Source organism: Sciurus vulgaris, assembly GCF_902686455.1.
Source record: "Sciurus vulgaris genome assembly, chromosome: 5".
In the NCBI taxonomy this organism is placed as follows: Eukaryota; Metazoa; Chordata; class Mammalia; order Rodentia; family Sciuridae; genus Sciurus; species Sciurus vulgaris.
This window is the reverse complement of record NC_136465.1, coordinates 24,049,157-24,075,729: the sequence shown is the minus strand read 5'-3', so window position 1 is coordinate 24,075,729 and position 26,573 is coordinate 24,049,157. Positions and strand designations below refer to the sequence as shown.

The 26,573-nt window shown below is 35.9% G+C and overlaps 1 protein-coding gene across 1 annotated transcript in view; it reads left to right on the top strand.

Annotated features, from left to right (window-relative positions):
* Positions 1 to 26,573, top strand: part of NEK1 (NIMA related kinase 1) — a 240,752-nt gene that overhangs the window by 6,626 nt on the left and 207,553 nt on the right. The window contains 6 exon segments of the mRNA XM_079142970.1: positions 2,548 to 2,696; positions 3,271 to 3,367; positions 11,737 to 11,793; positions 11,796 to 11,811; positions 11,813 to 11,831; positions 13,933 to 14,016. Coding sequence (XP_078999096.1) covers positions 2,580 to 2,696; positions 3,271 to 3,367; positions 11,737 to 11,793; positions 11,796 to 11,811; positions 11,813 to 11,831; positions 13,933 to 14,016 — 390 coding nt within the window. The 5' untranslated portion in view covers positions 2,548 to 2,579.

Below are 26,573 nucleotides of genomic sequence, written 5' to 3'. Positions count from 1 at the left end.
TCTCTTTGAGCAGAACGTTTGCCAGGGGAACGAAGCAGCCTCAAATTAGTGAGATTACACTGAGTTCTCCGAGGGGCTTACCTCCGCTTAGAGATGGCTCAGACACGCCCACAGTTCACTCTGGGCTTCTAACACTTAAGTAGCACAGTAATATAGCATATTGAACTTTCCCATCTTGGAGAATTCATCAATCCATGAAACCCCAAGTTTTCAATTCCATGACTATTTCAGTGAAGTTGACAGGTGTGTTAAAATAGGTTGGAAATCTTAATCTATAGCTTATATAAAATTTATTATCACTAATGATATTAATGAATATTATCAGTTGTTATTCATGTCTTTCCTCAAAAGAATACAATTCTAAAAGCATAACTGTTGATTTCAAAGTTACCGTAAGTGGTATATTTTTTGCTCAGTTTAAGTTTTTTAGGTGTTCCATAAGTGGGACAATGGGACAAAATTGTTTAAATTTTGAATGGTTCCCAGATAGCCATTGTATTACGCCAGTTGATAAAACTTGGATTTAATATGTTTGGAATGATTTTCCCTCTTTAACTCACTGATGATGCTGATATGCTATGATAATGTTTCTTTTCTTGTTTCTCTTAAAGTTGCTAAAAACATTTTTGTTTCCTGTAGAAATTTGAAATGGAATATGGCTATAATGTTTTCTAAGGTAGAGGAAAACCCCAATAAAACTTCATAAAACATAATTATCCCATCAATTTTTACCACAGGTTGCGTTCTAGTCTTTGGTTTTATAGGCCCAGAATATGAATTTTGTTACTGACATTGAGTCTTTCTTTTTTTAGAAGCAAAATAAAATTAAACAAATTTAGTATTGATGGATGAAATGACAGCATAAATTTATTAATTTACAATGAGAAAGAAACATGGTAAACTGTCCAGAAATGTTAAAATAGTTTCTCCACAAGCTCATTTTCTCCTAGAAGGGAGTCATATACTGGAAACCTGTTTGCTATGAATGGAAGTAGAAGAGAGCTAGTTGGATGAATGAAATGTTTAGGAGTTTCAGATAAACATAGTGAATTCATATATATACACATTAAAGGTAATCTTGCCAGTAGACTGTGCTGATTATTGCTTTTATGACTCCCTGACTCTACCTCTAACCCCGCCCGCCTTCACACACAATGCACTTTCTTTTTCTTTAAGCTTTTATAATCTAGTGTATTGTACTTGGACTTTTCCTGAAATTACCAGTCTTGAAATTACCATTGCTAAAGCTACTGATGACCCTAATTACCTTGGTATGGTAAGGGTCTAACTATGATATCAAAAGTAGAAATATAAAGATTAGTACATTTGTTCACATCAAAATAAGCTTTTATATTTAGGTAAAATGGAAAGATAAGCTATAAGGAGAAATCACTTGTGACAGATAAGGGCTTGATTAATTAGATTTTTTTGCAAATTAATAAAAAAAAATCCTAGTAGAAAATGGATAAAGAAAATAGATGAGTAGTCCAAAGAGAAGAAATACAAATCTTCCATAAATGTGGAAGAATTTTTCAAGTTTACCAGTTAAGCATTGTTTTATTCAAATAAAAATGAAACACCATTTTCCTCATCAAACAAGAGTAACAATAAGTTGTGACATAGCATTCACCATATGCCAGGCACTGTGCTTCATAGATGACTTATATTAACTAGTGGTTAATACTCCCAGTAGTTCTGTAAGTACATACTATGGTATATGCGTTTTACAGATGAACAAACAGAGGCATGTAAAGATAGGTCAGTTGTCTCAGGCTATGTAGTATGTGATAAAGCCAGAGTTTAAACATGAACTCTCTTCAGTGCTCTTTAACTACTGCTCTTTATTGCCTCTCACGGATTTTAATAATGAATAACCAGTGTTAATGAGGGTACGTAAGAACAGACATTTTTATATACTACAAACTAGAATATAAATTAGTAGACATTTCTGTAAGACACTGAAAGTTTTCATATGAATATATTCTTTGAACTCATAATTTATCCTAAGGATATCCTTATAAGTACACTAAAATATATGTACATAAATTTTATCTGAAGTTGTTTTATAGTAGTAAGATAGCTTTGGTAGACAGTATCATATTAAGCTTGCATTCTTATTAGATGTAATAAAATATTGCTACTAATTCATTTATGTAGGAAAAAGTTTGCTGTTCTCTGCACATATTTTAAGTATGTAAAATATTTGAAATTCCAAAGCATTCTTATGAAATTGAAATGTCACTGTCTGGCTTTTGGTTGTAATTAGATTACAAGAAGGAAACTGAGATGAAGTTTATTTAACTTTCAGCAAAGATGTTAGCCTTTTTTTTTAAGATAGGAAATTCCGGGCTGGGGATATAGCTCAGTTGGTAGAGTGCCTGCCTTGCAAGCACAAGGCCCTGGGTTCAATCCCCAGCACTGAAAAAAAAAAAAAAAAAAAAAGGAAATTCCTAAGGAATTAGAATTGGTATTAAACATCATAATTGTATAGAAGACTTACTTTCTCTCTTTAAACTGTTTTTTTTTTAATTCTTTTTAAATATCTAGCATACCCATAAGAATGCCTTAGAAAAAGAACCATGGAGAAGTATGCTAGAGTGCAAAAAATTGGAGAAGGTTCATTTGGAAAGGCCATTCTTGTTGAATCTACAGAGGATGGCAGACAATATGTTATCAAGGAAATTAACATCTCAAGAGTAAGTATATTTTCAGTTTGATTACACAAGTAATGATTTGGTTACATAAAGCTCCTTAGAGGACTTGAAAAAAGAATAGCAATGTATACCCTAAAGTGAAAGGCTGCCATAATCCCAGAGTACTACTAATTTCAGAATAGTCTGGATATCCTTTCAGATCTTTATGTCCTTGTGTTTTTGTGTTTAGAAAAATACACTTATTGTTCTCAACTTAATCTATCTTAGACATCTTAAAATGTTTTAAATATAGATTCAACTCATTCTTTTTATTTTTTAAAATTTATTATTATTATTATTTTTATTGTCCTTTTGTATATTTTTATTTTGAGACAGGGTCTAGCTAAATTGCTTAGGTCTTCGATAAGTTGCTGAGGCTGGCTTTGAACTGGAGAATCTCCTACCTCAGCCTCCCAAGCCACTGGGATTACAGGCATGTGCCACCATGCTTGGCAGCTCATTCTTTTTAACTCCTTGCTATGTTTTGTTGATTGGATTATATTAATGCTATTATTTTCTAAATTAGCTCTCTTACTAATGATTTAATTTGCAGTTTTCTTTTTTTCTCCCACTTAAGATGTCCAGTAAAGAAAGGGAAGAATCAAGGAGAGAAGTTGCTGTCTTGGCAAACATGAAGCATCCAAATATTGTCCAGTATAGAGAATCATTTGAAGGTTAGAAAAATTTTGCAAGACAATTCAAAATAAGTCCTAAGCCATTGATAATTTTGGATATTTTCCTTATAAGGAATCATTTTTGTGAATGTATTCTCAGGTGAAAAAAATAGATTATATTTTTTGCTTCATCTCATATGCATATAAATATCAATTTGATTCTAGGGTAATACTGACACCATACCATATCCCCGGTAGTTTAATTCTGCTTGCTGTTATTAGTGATTGCTTAAAAAGGAGCAGTGTAGTAAGTACAAGAATTTGGAAAAGCAAAATCAGTAATTAACGTTTTTAAAAATTTTGCTGAGTATTGAACCCAGGCCTAGATGAGACTAGGCAAGTGCTCTATCACTGAGTGATAGCCCGAGCCCTAATTAACATATTTTTAATCTAAACTGCCTTTAAATAAATACTGCAAACACTATCACTGAGAAAACTTACTTTAGAAAGTACCCTTTGTATTTGTATGTTCCTCTATACCTCATTATAATATTGAAATATATTGAAAGTTTTCTCAGATTCTTAAAATATAATAGCTATAATGGCTGTTTTAGAGCTATATGCTATTATGTTTGATAATGTAGGAAGTAAGCTAAGGCAAAGCTTCTTTAAAGGCAATTCAAGGTGATTCATTGAAGTCCTACTCAAATATCACTCCCATTATTATCATAAATCCCTGTAAATTACAAACACAATTGAAATGACTTTCAAGGTTATATCACATACCAGTTTCAGAGTCTGAATTACAGCTAAAATAACTTTGTTCCTAGATAAACTTAACATCTACTAAATGAAAACATACTTTTAAAAAATATTGTTAAATTAACACATTATATACTGTTAACTTTTATGATGGCAGTGAATTACAGATTTTTATCTTATGTGAAAGTAAAATGTTAGCCATACTTTCTTCTCAGGACCTTTAGATTCCCTTATTTATTTCCTCCCACCATCTGTCTTTTAATTTTTTTCTTTTAGCTCCACGATTTTATTTTATTTTCTAATTTTGTTTATTTTTTTGGTACCAGGGGTTGAACCCAAAGGCACTTAACCACTGAGCCCATCCCCAGTCCCTTTTATTTTTGGATGGGGTCTCACTGAGTTGCTTAGAGCCTTTTTAATTGCTGAGTCTGGCTTTGAACTTGTGATCCTACTGCCTCAGCCTCCTAAGTTGCTGGGAATACTTGCGTGAGCCATTGCACCTGTCTTAGTGCCACAATTTAATCAAGTTAAAAGGTTTTGAGTGTATGTTGACAAGTTTCCAGCAGATATTTTGTATTTATATTGTTGCTACAAGAAGAAATATCTGAATGATTAAAAAGGATGACACATTCTTCAAAGTTTTATTATTACTATTAAGTTTAAAGGAATACATGTTCATGATAAACATATTAAAAAAGCATAGACATGCATGACTAGAAGTTAAGTACTCTGTTTCTATAACTGCATCCTCATTCCCACTCCCTAGGAATAAGTGCTATTAACAATTCAGTGTTTATTCTTTATTTTCTATGCCTGTGCAAAATGCATTGTATTAGGAAAAATAAAGTGCCTTATTTTTTCCTCTGCTCTTGTGCCGCAATACAGAAAACTTCTCTGACCTCAAAAGATTAATCCAATTCAAGATTGAGGGCTCAGTCCCCAAGATTGTCTCCATTTCAACCCATTCATAAGTCCAGACCTCTGGAACTTTTGCCTAACTGGCTACGAAGGGAGGTCTGCCCACCTCCCCACCCCCACAGTTTCATTTAATTTTCTAAAGTGGCTCACAGAATGCAGGGGAAAATATTTACCGATTTACTATAAAGGATAGTTTAAGGGATACAAATAAGTGGCCAGATAAAGAGGTACATAGGACAAGGTCTGGAAATACTCTGAGCTGAAGTTGGGGTGCATTACCCTCCTGGCTCATGGATGAGTCTTGGTCATCTTCCTGCAAGCCTTCATATGGTCAGCTATCCAGAAGCTCTCAGAACCATGTCCTTTGGAATTTTGTAGTCTCTCTCTTAGGTATCCATGATGAAGCATAGACAACTGTATTGAAATGCGGTAGGGCAAAAAGGGTGTATTCTAATGCCAGTGGACGGAGAGAAGGGAGACAGCATGATCTGTCTGTTGAGATTATTCTTGGCCTGTCTGTGCATCTTTCTTTCCTGGTTATGGGTAGGAATCCTTCTGCGATATTTTTTTGCCAGGGGGCAGGGAAGGTTCTTTGTTTGCTTGTTTGTTTTGCAGTACTGGAGATTGAACCCAGGGCACTTTACCACTGAGCTACACCCCCAGTCATTTTTATTTTGACACATGATCTTGTTAAATTGCTGAGGGTCTCACTTAATTGCTGACACTTGTCTTGAACTTGATCCTCCTGCCTTAGCCTCTGGAGTTGCTGGGATTACAGGTTTGTGCCACCATGTCTGGAGCAAATAGAGTTTTTATTAGAGAATTTACTAATGGTGGTTCAAAGACAGCAAAACAGGAAGATTAGAGTATATTTTTGGTTTCTGTGACCTGTCTTGGGAAGAGAAATTCTGGTTTCTATTACCTGCCTTAGAGAGAAAAAGGAACAGGTAAAAGAAGAACAGAGAAAAAAGAGACTTTCCTAAAGCACCCCAACATTATTCTAGTCACTTAGGAAATACTTTGTACAGGAACCATCGATGAGCTCCCCTACACACAAGCATACACAGAAAATCATACATATTCACATAGCTTTAATGGTTTTTAAGTGAATATACATGTATTTCTGTTTTTTGTTGTTATTTTGTTTTTCTGGTAATGGGTATCAGACACAAGCCTATGTGCATTCTGGACAAGTACCATACTACAAAACTATGGCCCCAGCCCTAATTCTGTATCATTTTCCTTTCACTTTATATCTCATGGATGCTGTTACCTTTTAATAACTGCAGTGTATTCCATCATATGCATTGTATGGCTCTATCACAATTTATTTAGCTATTTTTCTGTTCCAGATACTTAGGTGGCTTTTGGGTTTTCGCTGTTACAGATAATGTTGCACTGAACATGCTTGTACAGGTGTCTTTGTGTACTACAGCATATTTTTGTATGAGTGGAATCGTTAAGCTAAAGAGAGTTTCTATGCCTCACAAACTCACCAACCCTGACTTCCAAGTTCATTCTGAAAATTATGTAGTGTAGTTTTTATCTGCACATTCTGTATATTTGATCAAGTCCATATTTTCGCTTTACAAAATCATCTTCTCATTTTATTCCACATAGCCCTTTGGACTTCATTTTCTCTCAGAGCTTTTGGGAACTTTCAAATACAAATAATTATTGTTTAATAGTTAAGAATTTACATATGCAAACATTTTGTCATTTTTAAAAATAAGCAAGTTGGCTAAAAAATGCCAAGTTTGACATTTTGAATGTCTTGTCATGAAAGATGAGGAAATTAGGAAATTTACAGTTCATCCCCATTGATTTTTGTTTATATTGACATGGTAAAAAAATAATTTACTTCATTCTGAAATAATAATTCTTACAATTATTTAACTTGGGATCTATATTTAAACATTTAATTCCCACTGTTCTTTTATAGTTTGGTGTTCCCATTCCTGAGTTATTTGTACTCATCTCTTGGTTGGTTCAATTTATCAGATTTTTCTCATGAAGAGTTTATGAATACTATATTCCGTTAGTGCCATTAATATTTATTTCTGAGAATATCTGACTGATATTCTGAGAATATCCAATTCCATACTCACTTATAATGGAGTATGAAATATTATGGCAATCACACATACAGCCTCCTTGATTTGTGTGTGTATGTATACATACTAAGCACACTACCCCTGAGATACCATACTAGACCCAAGAGTGATTTATTTAAAATCTCAATATTATGCACCTGGGAATTAGTGTATGAGAAAAACAGATTTAAAAATTATCTTTTTTCTGTTAAGTGCAGATCATGTGTACTGGAAAAACAGATAGATGAATCAGTAAAAGGCACTGATTCAAAGATAAACTGGAATAGTTTGGATAAAATTGTTTCGTTAAACTTGAAAGTGGCAAAAAGGCAATATTTCCGTGTGTGTGTGCGCGCGCGCGTGTGTGTATAATTTAAAATATAAATGTATAAATAGATTCTAATATTAACTATTGTAGGCATTTGAGTATTTCATCTGATTTCCTCACATTTATAAATGCATATAAGTAAAAATTTTGATCTTATGATTAGGAAAATGGTGGATTGCCTTGTACAACCAAATATTTAAGTGTATATTTATATATGGTATAGTTTTTTTTTCTGCTTTCATTATTTATATGTAATTCTCTTTTTGCTTGCCTTTGTCATCTTCTAATTGCTTTCATTTATTGTATTTATCATCTTGATTTCTTATTTCTAGTTTTTATATCTTTATGAAAGCACGCCAATCTCATGTTGAGATAGAGTTTGGCATTCTACTTGTTCCCCATTGCTGCTGCCAATACCTAATTAACCCGCATTAAAAAAAAAAAAAAAAAAAAAAAAAAAAAAAAACTTCTCATAGGAGTTAAATTTGGAATACTTTGGCTGCAGGTAATAGAAAATCTGACTACTGTTGGTTTAAGTGAGAAAGATACTCTCACCTAACAAGTCTTAAGATAAGCAGACCTATGGCAGGGCATATATGGCAGCTCATCTGTGTTACCATAGTCCAGGCTGTGAGTCTACGCTGCTATCCCTAGTATATGTTTTTTAGCTTCATGCTTTCTTGTCCCAAGACAGCTTTTGCAATTACAGGCACATGTCTGCATCCAAGGCCAAAGAAGAGTAAATGGTAGCAACAGCCACTCTTCAGAATTACTTTTGATTTTACTGATCCAAACAGAGTCAAATGACTATCGCTAACTTGATGGAAATGGGAATTAAAGCATCTGACTTTTTTTGTTTTTTTGTTTTTTTAGCTTCTAAATTGAGGAATGGTGAAGTGGAAAGAGTGCTCTAATTGGCTATTGAGTTTGCCAGCCAAGGGTGCATGCTTTACTGATTATAACTCACTCCCCATTACCATTTTTCTCTGAATTTTTCTTTAACATTCATTAGGGTTTTTTCACTTGACTTATAAGCCTTTTGGCTCTAGCTTCAAGTCGTTTCTAGGTGGAAATTTTGGTTTGACCTCAGGGAGGGCCTTTACTAGTGTACAAGCTTATTGGTGATAAAGTTGTGTCTTGTATTTGTGTATCCCTGGCAAAATGCCTGGCAAAAAGTTGGTGGTAAGATGTTGGAATAAAGAATAGATTAGTATTTGCTTTACAGAGAAGACATTTCTGTTAAACTTACATTTAAAATAAGTATTAATCTAAAAAATAATACTATCTAGTGGCAGAATGTATTACTGAGTTCATGTTTTAAAGCTCCATTCCTTTAAAGGGAGGATTGCTTCTCCATCCCTCTTTCAGGTCCTATTAACACCCCCTACAGATATATTTTTGTTTTTATCTTTTTATTATTTTTATCTTTTATTACATACATATCATACAAAATTCAGATATTACAGAATAGTAGAAAGCTTGTCTTCTTTCGCTATACTTGGCATACCTTTGTTCTTTCCTTGAAGTTAACACTATTACCCCATCTTGTTTCCTTCCAAAACAGTCTAAGCATTAATAAGCACATATAAAGGATAACATACTGTATGTAATTTTTGCTTCTTATGCTACATAAATAGTAACATTTTATATATATAATATTTATATATATGTAATACTGAATTATACATTTTTGTTTTCTTTTTCACATTGTAATTTCTTACATGTATATTTGTATGATCTTTCCATGTAAATCATAGAGTTATGCATATTCTTAGCTTATTAATAGAAGTTCTCATTTTTTTTTTTCTTGGTTCCAGGGATTGAACTTAACCCCAGAGCCACATCTCCAACCCATTTTTATATTTTATTTTGAGACACAGTCTTTCTAAGTTGCTAAGAGCCTCACTAAGTTGCTGAGGCTGGCTTTGAACTACTGCCTCAGCCTCGTACACTCCTGGAATTACAAGTGTGTTCCACCATGCCCGGCTCCAAGTTCTCAATTCTAATGCTGTATTACAAGCAGAGTAGCAAAATAAGGTGGATATGAGACCATGAAAACACCACCACAAAGTGTAAAGTATTACTAAGAATAAGACCGTATTACAGATAGTGAGGAAATCAGAAGTGGGAAATGATTCTTTGAATTATGATAGTTTCACTAGTAAGTAGTGGTTTAGTAAATGTTAGAAGTGATATTGGGATGAGTCTCAGTACCCCTCTCAGAGAGACTATGGCCCTCAACAAGGGCCACTCGGAGGGTGGCTGAGTGATTGTCAACAACACTGAGAGCATCCTAATGTCCTATGATCATGTGGAACTTGCATTTAATGACATGAAGAATGTTCCAGAAACCTTCAAAGGGACCAAGAAGGGCACTGTCCACCTTACCCCTTACCAGGTCATCTTTCTGTCCAAGGGGAAGGATGCCATTTTATCTCATGAAGAACTGGAGATCAAGCAGCCTGTGTTTGGTACAAACTACATCAAGGGAATGGTGAAGAAGGCTAAAGCAGGAGGTGGCTGGGAAGGCTCTGCTTCATATTAGATGACCTTCACGGCAGGGGGTGCCATCGAGTTTGGTCAGTGCATGCTCCGGGTGGCATCTGAAGCCTCCAGAGGTGAAGCCCCTGGCCTCTGGAGGGGTGTCCCCCCAGCTTCACACACTAGCTCAGCCCATAGTACCCCTCTTACCATTTCTGGGGCTGTCCTTGGGAGCATGGGGTGTTCCGCCTTGTTCCTGTTTCACCCTAGTAGCTCCTTCCCACAGGGACTTTCTGGTCACCTCCTTTACTGCAGTCCAGCCATTCTGCACACAGTCTTGTGAGCTCAGTCTGACCAACCACTTGTCTTCCCAGTGGGCCAAGAGGCCCTACCAGGCCTGACTTAACCCCTGACTTCAGGTTCCTTCCCTTAGTCTGTGGTTAGCCCTGGAAGGCCACTGTCACACCTGTCAGCCCACATTTCATTCAGCCAGGACTGCCTTCCTTGTCCTTGGTCATTCTGTTGCCACTTCTGACTTCAGGAGCCTAACAGCAGGCCTCCAGGATTTGGTGGCTTCAGGGAAAGCCCACTGCTGCTGGGGCTTCAGGGAGGAAGCCCCTGTGTTCTCTTGCTAGTGTTTCTGGAATTTGTTTTCCCTCAAGTCTCTCTTCGAGCGGCTTCTCAACATGAGCTGTCCATACCCTCATGCCATTTGGGGGCTGCAGGGTGGACTGAGAACAAAGGGCCCCCAGCTCTGCATGCTGATCATAGCCTGCTTCTGGCCCTTCACTCTGCCCCTCCCTTTTAAGCATCATGCCCCCTGAATGCATGAAGATTTGCTCATTTGTTCCTGAACCAGCCACAAAGTGAGGAGAGATGGTTGTTTAAAGAGAATGCCCTATTTATTTGACACACAAAAAAATCCAGTTATTATATTATTGTGAAATACACCCTATTTGTACTTTGGAAAAAAAAAAGAAGAGGAGGAGGAGATATTGGCTACTCTTATGGAAAGACATAGGAGTGAAAAGAATGATTTAAAGTGTTTTTCTAGTCCCTTCCAATTTTGGAAGAGGCATGAAAGTCTCTTTCTTCATGGATCAGGATGTAAAGGTGGAATAGGGCAGTGCCCCTTCTTTATTTTCATTCACAAGTTATACATAGTTTTTTTAAAAAGAGTAAAAATATAAGAAAACTCAGATTTATCACAATTATACTTGCATTTATTATAAGTAATTGATTCAAGTGGATAAAACTGAAAGTGGTTGTTTTGGAAACTAAAATAATTCATATCTGACAAATAGGTAAAAAGTATGATTTGCATATACATTTTAAAAGAATTTTTTAGTTGATGTTGATGAATCATTTATTTATTTATTTATTTATTTATTTATTTATTTATTTATTTATTTATGTGTGGTGCTGAGAATCGAACCCAGTGCCTCATGCATGCTAGGCAAGCGCTCTACCACTGAACCATAGCCCAGCCCTGCATATGACATTTAAGGAGCTTATTTTATTCATTATTGAATGAAATCAAATATCTGCATTTTATCTGTATTCTAGATATGTTAATGTCACTGTGAATCTTTCTTCAATATGATAGTGTATTGTTGGTTTAAAAAAAAACATAATGGAGTGCCAATAACTTGTCATTGTACAATCTTTATAACAGTTGTACCTGGAACTTGCAGCTTAATTCTTTTGAGTGTGGTTCTGTATTTTTTTTTTTTTTTTTTTTTTGCTGAACAGCTACTTTTTTGTAGACTTTTAAGTACTTTTAAGTTAGTTGAGCCATTGATATACATTTTTAAAAAATGGAATATAAATGTTATATTTTGTAGTAGAAAATGGCTCTCTCTACATAGTGATGGATTACTGTGAAGGAGGAGATCTGTTTAAGAGATAAATGCTCCGAAAGGCTTTTGTTCAAGAGGATCAGGTAGTTCATATGTAAGAGCTTGATTCCCACTCCATTTTTGAAAATAGCTCAACGTTGGTTATTTATGTGTGTATCGATTTCTAACTACAAATGTTAATTGTAATAACTGGGGCAGTCTGATATATCCCAATACCTTTGACTCATTTCTATTTACCTCCTACCTTTGTATAGTTTTCTATCTCATTTCTAGTCTGTAACAATATATTTTTGTATGTTATTATGTTATATCCTATGTGTGTATATATATTTATGTGTATCCTGTGTGTATATGTATATTTGTATAATTTTTTTTCCTTCTTTGTGTTAATCGGGTATTGAACCCAGGGCCTCTCACATGAGAGGCAAACCACTTACCACTGAGCTACAACCCCAGCCCTTTTGATTTTTTTATTTTGAGATACGATCTTACTAAGTCGCCCAGGCTGACCTCAAACTTGTGATCCTCCTGAATCAGCTTCCTGACTAGCTGGCATTACAGGCATGTGTTACCATTCCTGGTTGTGTGTATATAACAGTTACTCATTTTAAGTGTTTTATTTTTCAAGATCCTAACAATATGGTTTACTGCTGCTTGGTCATAGCTTTGTAAAAGGCAGCTTTGCTAGATAACTCTAGCTCTGGAAGCTTTGCATTGGCACTGTTAAATCTAATCTCTATTTTGATTTCTAAGATCAATAAAATATGACCCTACCCTACCTAAGCAGCTTTACATTTTTCTATTATTTCCTAAATTTCCACCTTTTTTGTTTAATTTAGGAGACACTTATTGAGCATGTACTTTGGTTTTTATTTATCTCTTTCATTGTCATTTATAGTTCTGATTACTTATTTTATTTTGGTAATGTCTTTCCCCCAACTCTCTGTTATTCATAAGCTACGTTTTTTGTTTTTTTTTTTTCCAGGCTCAGCCCAAGTCCCAGCTTCTTTAAATGTTCTCCAACTGTGTTCTGTGGTCTTTTCCTTCTCTAAGTTCCCGTTCTCATCTCTCATCCCTTTTTAATTTTAATTGTGCTTTTCTATTGCCTATGCTGATTTTTATTTATCCTTAATTACTATAAAACGTCATGATATTCTATCTTAAAATATAGATTTGATTTTACTGTTAGATAAAATTTTTGGGGGGTGGTACCACGGATTGAACTCAGGGACACTCTACCACTGAGCCACATCCTCAGCCCTATTTTGTGTTTTATTTAGAGACAGGGTCTCAGTGAGTTGCTTAGCTCCTCATTTTTGCTGAGGCTTTCTTTGAATTCTCTATCCTCCTGCCTCAGCCTCCTGAGCCGCTGGGGTTACAGGCATGCCCCACTGCATCCAGCAAGATAAATATTTTTAGTACATAATGATGTGTGTGTACACATGTGTTTGTATCTTCTCATTTTAGAATTTTTGTGGGATATAACTACTTTCTGGGCATTGAGCAAGAAAAAATAAAGGCCAGAGGCCAGCTTGTTAGGATAACATAGGTCTGAGATTTAGACATTTTGTCACTTTTAGAAGGAAAGTAGGGAACAGGAAGACCTGTGAAATACAGTGGTTCTCAACCATTCTCTTTAGTGATACTTCCTTATTTGCACTTAACTGGATAAAAATTTGTCAAGTTAAGAAGTAACCTAAGTCTGTGATAAAGTATATTCTCTTGAATAATTATTGGTGACCTTTGTCCACAAAGATTTTAAAAGGTCATGCCCCTATTTTTACCTTATTACCAACTATTTTCTAATGATCTCCCTCTTCATGATCATAAATAAATTTCATATATATTTATGTTTTTATGTGTGTGTATATATGTATATATGTTTTATATGTATCTTTTATATATATAAAAATTTTGGCAGAAGTGGGGGAATCCGTGCTGGGGATTGAACCTAGGGCCTCTCATGTTAGGCAAGTTCTATACTTATATTCTGTAAGTTGGCCTTCTTGAATAGCTACTTAATGTTTAGTGTCTATAAAATAAAAAGAAATTGTAGCCTAAAATTTTTTTAAGCAATTCAGTTTTCCTTAACCCCATATGTTCCTGAATCCTTTTACTGGTCAAAGAAAGATAACATGAAATGTAAATTTTAAAAGATATGATAGATTCGATTTTTCTCCCTAGATTTTGGACTGGTTTGTACAGATATGTTTAGCTCTCAAACATGTACATGACAGAAAAATTCTTCATCGAGACATAAAATCACAGGTATGTTTATTCTGTTACTAGTAACTTCTGAATGGATAAGGACATGGAACCTGTACTGAGCCTGATTTTGAGCCCTGTTCACTGTGCATTAGATTGTCTCTCTTTCTTCATTGTTTCCCCTTCAGTCTAGTTCTAGAAATCCTCCTCTGGGATTAATAATTCTCTGTTAGATCACCTGCTTACTTTTCATATCTTCCTCTTTCTTGATTTTCTCTCTCCCTATCATGGAACAAATATCAAAAATTAATGTGTGGAAGGTAGAATTTTTGAGATGTTGCGTGTCTGAAGATTACTTTATTCCATTCGTTCCCATTAATGGATATAAATTTCCAGTTAAGGGACTAGGTGTGATGGTGGCACACACTAGGCTGAACCAAGAGGGCCAGCCTCAGCGTTTTAGTGAGACGCTCTCAAAAAATAAAAAGGGAGTGTGGCTTGGGAGTGTGGCTTTGTGATAGAACAACAACAACAACAAAAATTCCTGGTAGGGAATTATTTTCCTACAGAATATTATTATTTATTTTTACAGACTGCATTTTGATTCATTGTACACATATGGGGTACAACTTTTCATTACTGTGGTTGTATACAATGTATATTCATATCATTCATGTAATCATACAAGTATATAGGGTAATAATATCTGTCTCAGTCCACCATCTTTCCTTCCCCCACTCCTCCTGCCCCATTTCCATCTACACAATCCACAGTTCCTCCATTCTTCTCTTACCCCCCCCACCACCCTCCATTTTTTTAAAATTTATTTTTATTCTAAACAAATGGAATACATTTTGTTTCTCTGTACATGAAGTAGAGGCATACCATTTGTGTAATCGTACATTTACCTAGGGTAATAGTTTTTGATTCATTCTGTTATTTTTTTTCTTCTACCAACCCCTCCCACCGCTCTTATCCCTCTAATAGACTCCCTCCTTCCTCCATTATTGCCCCCTTCCCATCCCCTATATGTGTCCTCATCCGCTTATCAGTGAGATCATTCGTCCTTTGGTTTTTTGAGATTGGCTTATCTCACTTAGCATGATATTCTCCAATTTCATCCATTTGCCTGCAAATGCCATAATTTTATTATTCTTTATAGCTGAGTAATATTCCATTGTATATGCATACCACAGTTTCTTTATCCATTCATCAATTGAAGGGCATCTAGGTTGGTTCCACAATCTGGCTATTGTGAATTGAGCAGCTATGAACATTGATGTGGCTGTATCTCTGTAGTATGCTGATTTTAAGTCCTTTGAGTATAGGCCGAGGAGTGGGATAGCTGGGTCAAATGGTGGTTCCATTCCAAGCTTTCTAAGGAATCTGCACACTGCATTCCAGAGTGGCTGCACTAATTTGCAGCCCCACCAGCAATGTATGAGTGTACCTTTTTCCCCACATTCTCTCCAACACCTATTGTTGCTTGTATTCTTGATAATCACCTTTCTAATTGGGGTGAGATGGAATCTTAGGGTAGTTTTGATTTGTATTTCTCTTATTACTAGAGATGTTGAACATTTTTTCATGTATCTGTTGATTGCTTGTAGATCTTCTTCTGTGAAGTATCTGTTCATATCCTTAGTCCATTTGTTGATTGGGTTATTTGTATTCTTGGTGTAGAGTTTTTTGAGTTCTTTATATATTCTGGAAATTAGTGCTCTATCTGAAGTATGAGTGGCAAAGATATTCTCCCACTCTGTAGGCTCTCTCTTCGCATTGCTGATAGTTTCCTTTGCTGAGTGAAAGCTATTTTGTTTGAATCTATCCCAGTTATTGATTCTTGCTTTTATTTCTTGTGCTATGGAAGTCGTGTTGAGGAAGTCTGATCCTAAGCCAACAAGTTAAAGATTTGGACCTACTTTTTCTTCCATAAGATGCAGGGTCTCTGGTCTGATTCCAAGGTCCTTGATTGATTGTGAGTTGATTTTTGTGCAGGGTGAGAGATAGGGGTTTAGTTTCATTCTGTTGCATATGGATTTCCAGTTTTCCCAGCACCATTTGTTGAAGAGGCTATCTTTTCTCCATTGCATATTTTTGGCCCCTTTGTCTAGTATGAGAAAATTGTATTTATTTGGGTTTGTGTCCATGTCCGCTATTCTGTACCATTGATCTACCTATTTTGGTGCCACTACCATGCTGTTTTTGTTACTATTGCTTTGTGGTATAGTTGAAGGTCTGGTATTGCAGTACCCCCTGCTTCACTCTTCCTGCTATTGCTTTAGCTCTTCTGGGTTTCTTATTCTTCCAGATGAATTTCATGATTGCTTGCTCTATTTCCGTAAGGCACGTCATTGGGATTTTAATTGGAATTGCATTGAATCTGTATAGCGCTTTTGGTAGTATGGCCATTTTGACAATATTTGTTCTGTCTATCCAAGAACATGGGAGATCTTCCACCTTCTAATGTTTTTTTAAATTTCTTTCTTAATTGTTCTTTAGTTCTCATTGTAGAGGTCTTTCACCTCTTTTGTGAGATTGATTCCCAAGTATTTTATTTTTTTCGAAGCTATTGTGAATGGGGTATTTTTCCTAACTTCTCTTTCTGAAGATTCATCATTATGTATAAAAATGCATTGGATTTATGAGCATTAATATTATATCCTGCTACTTTACTGAATTCACTTATGAGTTCTGAAGTTTCCTGGTGGAATTTTCTGGTTCCTCTAAATATATAATCATGTTATCAACAAATACAGATAGTTTGAGATCTTCTTTTCCTATTCGTATCCCTTTAATTTCCTAGGTCTGTCTAATTGCTCTGGCTAGAGTTTTGAGGACAGTGTTGAATAGAAGTGGTGAAAGAGGACATCCCTGCCTTGTTCCAGTTTTTAGGGGGAATGCTTTAGTTTTTCACCATTTAGAATGATATTGGCCATGGGCTTAGCGTAGATGGCCTTTACAATGTTAAGGAATGTTCCCACTATCCCTGTTTTTTCCAGTGTATTGAGCATGAAGGGATGCTGTATTTTATCAAATGCTTTTTCTGCATCTTTCGCAATAATCGTGTGATTCTTGACTTTTAAGTCTATTGATATGGTGAATTACATTTATTGATTTCCTGATGTTGAACCAACCTTGCATCCCTGGGGTAAAAACCACTTGATCATGGTACACTATCTTTTTAATATGTTTTTGTATGCGATTTGCTAAGATTTTGTTGAGAATTTTTGCATCAATGTTCATTAAGGATATTGGTCTGAAATTTTCTTTCCTTGATGAGTCTCTGTCTGGTTTAGGTATTAGTGTGATATTGGCTTCATAGAATGAGTTTGGGAGGGTTCCCTCCTCTTCTATTTTATGGAATAATTTGAGAAGTATTGGAATGAGCTCTTCTTTAAAGGTTTTGTAGAACTCGGCTGAGAACCCATTTGGTCCTGGAGTTTTCTTTGTTGGTAGGCTTTTGATGACTTCTGTTTCATTACTTGAAATTGATCTATTTAAATTGTGTATGTCCTCCTCGTTCAGTTTAGGTAATTAATACGTCTCTAGGAACCTGTTGATGTCTTCGAGATTTTCTATTTTGTTGGAGTATAGATTTTCAAAATAGCTTCTAATTATGTTTTGTATTTCACTCATGTCTGTTGTGATATTTCCTTGTTCATTCCAAATTTTAGTAACTTGGGTTTTCTCTCTCCTTCTCTTTGTTAGTGTGGCTAAGGGTTTATCAATTTTGTTTATTTTTTCAAAGAACCAACTATTTATTTTGTCAATTTTTTCGACTGTTTCTTTTGTTTCAATATCGTTGATTTCGGCTCTGATTTTAACTATTTCCTGCCTTCTACTACTTTTGGTGTTGCTCTGTTCTTTTTCTAGGGCTTTGAGCTGTAATGTTAGGTCATTTAGTTGCTGACTTTTCATTCTTTTCTGAAATGCACTCCATGCAATGAATTTTCCTCTTAGTACCGCTTTCATAATGTCCCAGAGATTTTGATATGTTGTATCTTCATTCTTCTTGACCTCTAAGAATTTTTTTATCTCTTCCCTGATGTTTTCTGTTATCCATTCATCATATAATAGCGTATTATTTAATCTCCAGGTGTTGGAGTAGTTTCTGTTTTTTATTCTGTCATTTATTTCTAATTTCAATCCATTATGATCTGATAGAATACAAGGTAGTATCTCTATCTTCTTGTATTTGCTAACAGTAGCTTTGTGGCATAATATATGGTCTATTTTAGAGAAGGATCCACGTGCTGCTGAGACGAAAGTGTATTCGCTCTTTGTTGGATGGTGTATTCTATAAATGTCCATCAAGTCTAAATTATTGATTGTATTATTGAGATCTATGGTTTCTTTGTTCAATTTTTGTTTTGGGGGACCTGTCCAGTGGTGAAAGAGGTGTGTTAAAATCACCTAGTATTTTTGTTTGTGGTCTATTTGATTTCTGACATTGAGAAGGATTTGTTTGACATATATGGGTGAGCCACTATTTGGGGCATAGATATTTATGATTGTTAAGTCTTACTGATTTATGGTTCCCTTAAGCAGTATGAAATGTCCTTCTTTAGCCCTTCTGACTAACTTTGGCTTGAAGTTCACATTATCTGATATGAGGATGGATACTCCAGCTTTTTTGCTGTGTCCATGTGCATGGTATGTTTTTCCCCATCCTTTCACCTTTAGTCTGTGGGAATCTCTTTCTATGAGATGAGTCTCTTGCAGGCAGCATATTGTTGGATCTTTCTTTTCAATCCAATCTGCCAGTCTATGTCTTTTGATTGATGAGTTCAGGCCATTAACATTCAGGGTTATTATTGAGATATGATTTGTATTCCCAGTCATTTGGCTCTTTTTTTTTTTGACACTACTTGATTTCTCCTTTATTTGGTTGTTCCTTTAGGGTATTTCCTCCCTTTGCTGATTTATATCATTGTTTTTCATCTCTTCCTCATGGAATATTTTGCTGAGAATGTTCTGTAATACTCTGGCTTTCTTTTTGTAAAATTCTTTAGCTTTTGTTTATCATGGACGGATTTTATTTCATCATCAAATCTGAAGGTAAGTTTGCTGGGTATAAGATTCTTGGTTGGCATCCGTTTTCTTTCAGAGCTTGAAAAATGTTGTTCCAGGCCCTTCTAGCTTTTAGGGTCTGGATTGAAAAATCTGCTGATATCCGTATTGGTTTCCTTCTGAATGTAATTTGATTCTTTTCTCTTGCAGCCTTTAAAATTCTGTCTTTATTTTGTATGTTAGGTATTTTCATTATAATGTGCCTTGGTGTGGGTCTGTTGTAATTTTGTATATTTGGAGTCCTATAAGCCTCTTGAACTTGATTTTCCATTTCATTCTTCAGATTTGGGAAATTTTCTGATATTATTTCATTGAATAGATTGTTCATTCCTTTGGTTTGTTTCTCTAAGCCTTCCTCAATCCCAATAATTCTTAAATTTGGCCTTTTCATGATATCCCATAGTTCTTGTAGATTCTGTTCATGATTTCTTACCATCTTCTCTGTTTCGTCAACTTTGTTTTCAAGATTAAATATTTTGTCTTCGATATCTGAGGTTCTGTCTTCCGGGTATTCTATCTAAGGAGTTTTTAATTTGGTTTATTGCTTCCTTCATTTCAAGAGTTTGTTTGTTTTTTTTTTTTTCAATATCTCTAACTCTTTTTTGAAATGATCTTTTGCTTCCTGTATTTGCTCTTTCAACTGTCAATGTGTGATCATTCAATGCCTGCATTTGCTCTTTCATCTCTTCGTTTGCTTCCCTGATCGTCTGATTATGTACATTCTGAACTCCCCTTTCTGATATTTCTTCTGCATGCTGTCTTTGGATATTATTGCTATACCCTCTAGGTTTGTTTGGGACTTTTTTCTTGCCCTTGTTTTCTCATATTGTTCAGATATCTACCCCTCTAGTTGTGAAACTCTGGCATATTGCAGATTTCCTCTATTGACCAAAATTGTCTCTGTAGATTTCCAATAACTCACCTCTTAGCCTTCAGTAGCCTAAAGTCTTGGAAGAACTTGATAATGTGGTGGGCCATTAGGAAGCTGGCCTTCTAGGGGTGGTGGTCTTCAGGTGGGGTATATTCCCTGGTGGCTCTGATTGGTCCCGATTCTCTCAATACCTCCTCTTCTTGCTCCTGGGTCTTGTCAGAGGTCCTCTATCCTCCTATAGGTGGTCTCAGGAAGGGATTGCCCTTCAATGATGATGGCCACGCCCTCAGGGTAATTCAAAAATGCTGCACCAGCCTATATAGAGAGCTCTGGCTAACTCTGTGATGGCAACAAACGCGTGGTTGTCGGGTGGGGTTTTTCAGTGATGGCATTTGTCTTTGTCCTGGTGGTTGGGTGGTTGGCTACCCCACCATCCCGCTCCGCAAGGCAGGCAAGTTGGCTGCCCGCCTGCATACCTCCACGATGCAAGCGGCCTGACTTCGCCGGTCAGCTAACTCCGTAACTATGACCAACCAGTGATGGCACCAACTAGGTGGCAGGGGTCAGGCGGGGGTCGATCAGTTATGATGTCTCTCCTTGGCCTGCTGGCTGGTCAGGATAGCTCCCCGCCTAGCCTCTTGCGATGTAGGTGGCACTGACTCACCTGCCAGCTCACTCCACGACTCGCGACCAACCAGTGATGGCACCAACCGAGATCTCCATTTGTGTATACATCATCATCCACTTAATCAGAGAAAACATGTGACCTTTGGTTTTTTTTTTTTGGGCTTGATTTATTTCACTTAGCATGATATTCTCCAATTCCATTCATTTACCAGCTAGTGTCATAATTTTTGTTCTTATGACTGAGTAATATTCCATTTTGTATATATACAACAGTTTCTTTATCCATTTATCAATAGAAGGGCATCTAGATTGTTTCCACAATCTAGCTATTGTGAATTGATCTGCTGTGAACATTGATGTCGCTGTATTACTGTAGTATGCTGATTTTAAGTCCTTTGGGTATAAACATAGTAGTGGGATGACTAGGTCAGTGGGATAACCGGATCAAAAGGTCAGTCCTTTCCATGTTTTCTGAGGAATCTCCATACTTCTTTCCAGGGTGGTTACACCAATGTGCACCTCCACCAGCAATGTCTGAGTGCACGTTTTTCAGGCTGGCTCTGAACTCATGATCCTCCTGCCTCAGTCTCCCTAGACACTGGCATTACATGCGTGTGCTACCATGCCCTGCAATGCTGTACATTTTTAAATTGTAGATGAACCAAATACCTTTATTTTATTTATTTTTTTAATGTGGTGCTGAGGTTTGAACCCAGTGCCTCAAACATGCTGAGCGAGTCCTCTACCACTGAGCCACAACCCGAGCCCTGCTGTACATTTTTTTTTTTTTTTTTTTTATTGTAAACAAATGGGATACATGTTGTTTCTCTGTTTGTACATGGCGTAAAGGCATACTATTTGTGTAATCATAAATTTACATAGAGCAATGTTGTTTGATTCATTCTGTTATTTTTTTTCCCTTCCCCCCACCCCTCCCACCCCTCTTTACCCTCTATACAGTAGTTCCTTCCTCCATACTTGCCCCCCTCCCTAACCCTAACTCTAACCCTTCCCCCCCCCCCATTATGTGTCAACCTCCACTTATTAGCGATATCATTCGTCCTTTGGCTTTTTGAGATTGGCTTATCTCACTTAGCATGATATTCTCCAATTTCATCCATATGCCTGCAAATGCCATAATTTTATCATTCTTTATGGCTGAGTAATATTCCATTGTATATATATACCACAGTTTCTTTATCCACTCATCAATTGAAGGGCATCTAGGTTGGTTCCACAGTCTGGCTATTGTGAATTGAGCAGCTATGAACATTGATGTGGCTATATCTCTGTAGTATGCTGATTTTAAGTCCTTTGGGTATAGGCCAAGGAGTGGGATAGCTGGGTCAAATGGAGGGTCCATTCCAAGTTTTCTAAGGAATCTGCACACTGCTTTCCAGAGTGGCTGCACTAATTTGCAGCCCCACCAGCAATGTATGAGTATACCTTTTTCCCCACATCCTCGCCAACACCTGTTGTTGCTCGTATTCTTGATAATCGCCATTCTAATTGGGGTGAGATGGAATCTTAGGGTGGTTTTGATTTGCATTTCTCTTATTACTAGAGATGTTGAGCATTTTTCCATATGTTTGTTGATTGCTTGTAGATCTTCTTCTGTGAAGTGTCTATTCATTTCCTTAGCCCATTGTCGACTGGATTATTTGAATTCTTGGAGTAGAGTTTTTTGAGTTCTTTATAGATTCTGGAGATTAGTGCTCTATCTGAAGTATGATTGGCAAAGATATTCTCCCACTCTGTAGGCTCTTTCTTCGCATTGCTGATAGTTTCCTTTGCTGAGAGAAAGCTTTTTAGTTTGAATCTATCCCAGTGGTTGATTCTTGCTTTTATTTCTTGTGCTATGGGAGTCCTGTTAAGGAAGTCTGATCCTCGACCAACAGGGTGAAGATTTGGACCTACTTTTTCTTCTATAATCTGCAGGGTCTCTGGTCTGATTCCGAGGTCCTTAATCCATTTTGAGTTGAGTTTCGTGCATGGTGAGAGATATGGGTTTAGTTTCATTCTGTTGCATATGGATTTCCAATTCTCCCAGCACCATTTGTTGAAGAGGCTTTCTTTTCTCCATTGCATTTTTTTGGCACCTTTGTCTAGTGTGAGAAAATTGTATTTATTTGGGTTTGTGTCCATGTCCTCTATTCTGTACCATTGATCTATCTTTCTCTTTTGGTACCAATACCATGCTGTTTTTGTTACTATTGCTTTGTACTAGAGTTGAAGATCTGGTATTGCAATACCCCCTGTTTCACTCTTCCTGCTAAGGATTGCTTTAGCTATTCTGGGTTTCTTATTCTTCCATATGAATTTCATAATTGCTTGCTCTATTTCTGTAAGGTACGTCATTGGGATTTTAATTGGAATTGCATTGAATTTGTATAGCACTTTAGGTAGTATGGCCATTTTGACAATATTAATTCTTCCTATCCAAGAACATGGAAGATCTTTCCATCTTCTAAGGTGTTCTTTAATTTCTTTCTTTAGTGTTCTGTAGTTCTCATTGTAGAGGTCTTTCACCTCTTTTGTGAGATTGATTCCCAAGTATTTTATTTTTTTCGAGGCTATTGTGAATGGGGTAGTTTTCCTAATTTCTCTTTCTGAAGATTCATCACTTATGTATAAAAATGCGTTGGATTTATGGGCATTGATCTTGTAACCTGCTACTTTACTGAATTCACTTATGAGTTCTAAGAGTTTTCTGGTGGAATTTCCAGGTTCCTCTAAATATATAATCATGTCATCAGCGAACAGGGATAGTTTGAGTTCTTCTTTTCCAATTCGTATCCCTTTAATTTCTTTGGTTTGTCTAATTGCTCTGGCCAGAGTCTCAAGAACGATGTTGAATAGAAGTGGTGAAAGAGGGCATCCCTGCCTTGTTCCAGTTTTTAGGGTGAATGCTTTCAGTTTTTCACCATTTAGAATGATATTAGCCATGGGCTTAGCATAAATGGCCTTTACAATGTTAAGGAATGTTCCCACTATCCCTATTTTTTCTAGTGTTTTGAGCATGAAGGGGTGCTGTATTTTATCAAATGCTTTTTCTGCATCTAATGAAAAAATCATGTGATTCTTGACTTTAAGTCTATTAATATGGTGAATTACGTTTATTGATTTCCTGATGTTGAACCAACCTTGCATCCCTGGGATGAAACCCACTTGATCATGGTGCACTATCTTTTTAATATGTTTTTGTATGCGATTTGCTAAAATTTTGTTGAGAATTTTCGCGTCGATGTTCATTAAGAATATTGGTCTGAAATTTTCTTTCCTTGATGAGTCTCTGTCTGGTTTAGGTATTAGTGTGATATTGGCTTCATAGAATGAGTTTGGGAGGGTTCCCTCCTCTTCTATTTTATGGAATACTTTGAGAAGTATTGGAATGAGCTCTTCTTTAAAGGTTTTGTAGAACTCGGCTGAGAACCCATCTGGTCCCGGACTTTTCTTTGTTGGTAGGCTTTTGATGACTTCTTCTATTTCAGTACTTGAAATTGGTCTATTTAAATTGTGTATGTCCTCCTCGTTCAGTTTAGGCAATTCATATGTCTCTAGAAAACCTGTTGATGTCTTCGAATTTTCTATTTGTTGGAGTATAGATTTTCAAAATAGCTTCTAATTATGTTTTGTATTTCAATCGTGTCTGTTGTGATAGTTGCTTGTTCATTCCGAATTTTAGTGATTTGGGTTTTCTCTCGTCTTCTCTTTCTTAGTGTGGCTAAAGGTTTATCAATTTTGTTTATTTTTTCAAAGAACCAACTATTTATTTTGTCAATTTTTTGTATTGTTTCTTTTGTTTCAATTTCATTGATTTCAGCTCTGAGTTTAACTATTTCCTGTCTTCTACTACTTTTGGTGCTGTTCTGTCCTTCTTTTTCTAGGGCTTTGAGCTGTAGTGTTAGGTCGTTTATTTGTTGAGTTTTACTTCTTTTATTAAATGTGCTCCATGAAATAAATTTCCCTCTTAGTACTGGTTTCATAGTGTCCCAGAGATTTTGATATGATGTTTCTTTGTTCTCATTTACCTCTAAGAATTTTTTAATTTCCTTCCTAATATCTTCTGTTATCCATTCATCATATAATAGCATATTGTTTAATCTCCAGATGTTGGAATAGTTTCTGTGTTTTACTCTTTCATTTATTTCTAACTTCAATCCATTATGATCTGATAGAATACAAGGTAGTGTCTCTATCTTCTTGTATTTGCTAACATTAGCTTTGTGGCATAAAATATGATCTATTTTAGAGAAGGATCCATGTGCTGCTGAGAAGAAAGTGTATTCGCTCTTGGTTGGATGGTATATTCTATAAATGTCCGTTAAGTCTAAATTATTGATTGTGTTATTGAGATCTATGGTTTCTTTGTTCAATTTTTGTCTGGAAGATCTGTGCAGTGGTGAGAGAGGCGTGTTAAAATCACCTAGTATTATTGTGTTATGGTCTATTTGGTTTCTGAAATTGAGAAGGATTTGTTTGACATACATGGATGAGCCACTGTTTGGGGCATAGATGTTTATGATTGTTATATCTTGCTGATTTATGCTTCCCTTAAGCAGTATGAAATGACCTTCTTTATCCCTTCTAACTTTGGCTTGAAGTCCACATTATCGGAAATGAGGATGGATACTCCAGCTTTTTTGCTGAGTCCATGTGCATGGTATGTTTTTCCCCATCCTTTCACCTTTAGTCTATGGGTATCTTTTTCTATGAGGTGAGTCTCTTGCAGGCAACATATTGTTGGATCTTTCTTTTTAATCCAATCTGCCAGTCTATGTCTTTTGATTGATGAATTCAGGCCATTAACATTCAGGGTTATTATAGAGATATGATTTGGTTTCCCGGTCATTTGGTTCATTTTTTAAATTTTATTTATTTATTTGTTTGACACAACTTGTTTCCTCCTTTATTTGACAATTCCTTTAGGATAATTCCTCCCTTTGCTGATTTGCTTCTTTGTTTTTCATCTCTTCCTCATGGAATATTTTGCTGAGAATATTCTGTAATGCTGGCTTTCTTTTTGTAAATTCTTTTAGCTTTTGTTTATCATGGAAGGATTTTATTTCATCGTCAAATTTGAAGGTAAGTTTTGCTGGGTATAAGATTCTTGGTTGGCATCCATTTTCTTTCAGGGCTTGAAAAATGTTGTTCCAGGCCCTGCTAGCTTTTAGGGTCTGGATTGAAAAATCTGCTGATATCCGTATTGGTTTCCCCCTGAATGTAATTGGTTCTTTCTCTCACAGCCTTTAAAATTCTGTCTTTATTTTGTATGTTAGTTATTTTCATTATAATGTGCCTTGGTGTGGGTCTGTTGTAATTTTGTGTATTTGGAGTCCTATAAGCCTCTTGTACTTGATTTTCCATTTCATTCTTCAGATTTGGGAAATTTTCTGATATTATTTCATTGAATAGATTGTTCATTCCTTAGGCTTGTTTCTCTAGGCCTTCCTCAATCCCAATAATTCTTAAATTTGGCCTTTTCATGATATCCCATAGTTCTTGTAGATTCTGTTCATGATTTCTTACCATCTTCTCTGTTTGTTCAACTTTGTTTTCAAGGTTAAATATTTTGTCTTCAATGTCTGAGGTTCTGTCTTCCAGGTGTTCTATCCTATTGGATATGCTTTCTATGGGGTTCTTACTTTGGTTTATTGTTTCCTTCATGTCAAGGATTTTTGTTCGTTTTTTTTTCAATATCTCTAACTCTTTTTTGAAATGATCTTTTGCTTCCTGTATTTGCTCTTTTAACTGTCGATTGGTGCGATCATTCCATGCTTGCATTTGCTCTTTCATCTCATCGTTTGCTTCTCTGATCATTTTAATTATGTACATTCTGAACTCCTTTTCTGTCATTTCTTCTGCCATGCTGTCATTTAGTTTTATTGATTTAACATCTAGATTTGTTTGCAACATTTTCTTTCCTTGTTTTCTCATATTGTTCAGTGGACCACTGAGATATTGCAGATTTCCTCTGTTGAGTTACAGTGTCCCTGAAGATTTCTATATATATCCCCCCTTAGCCTTCAGTAGGCTGAAGTCTTGGAGG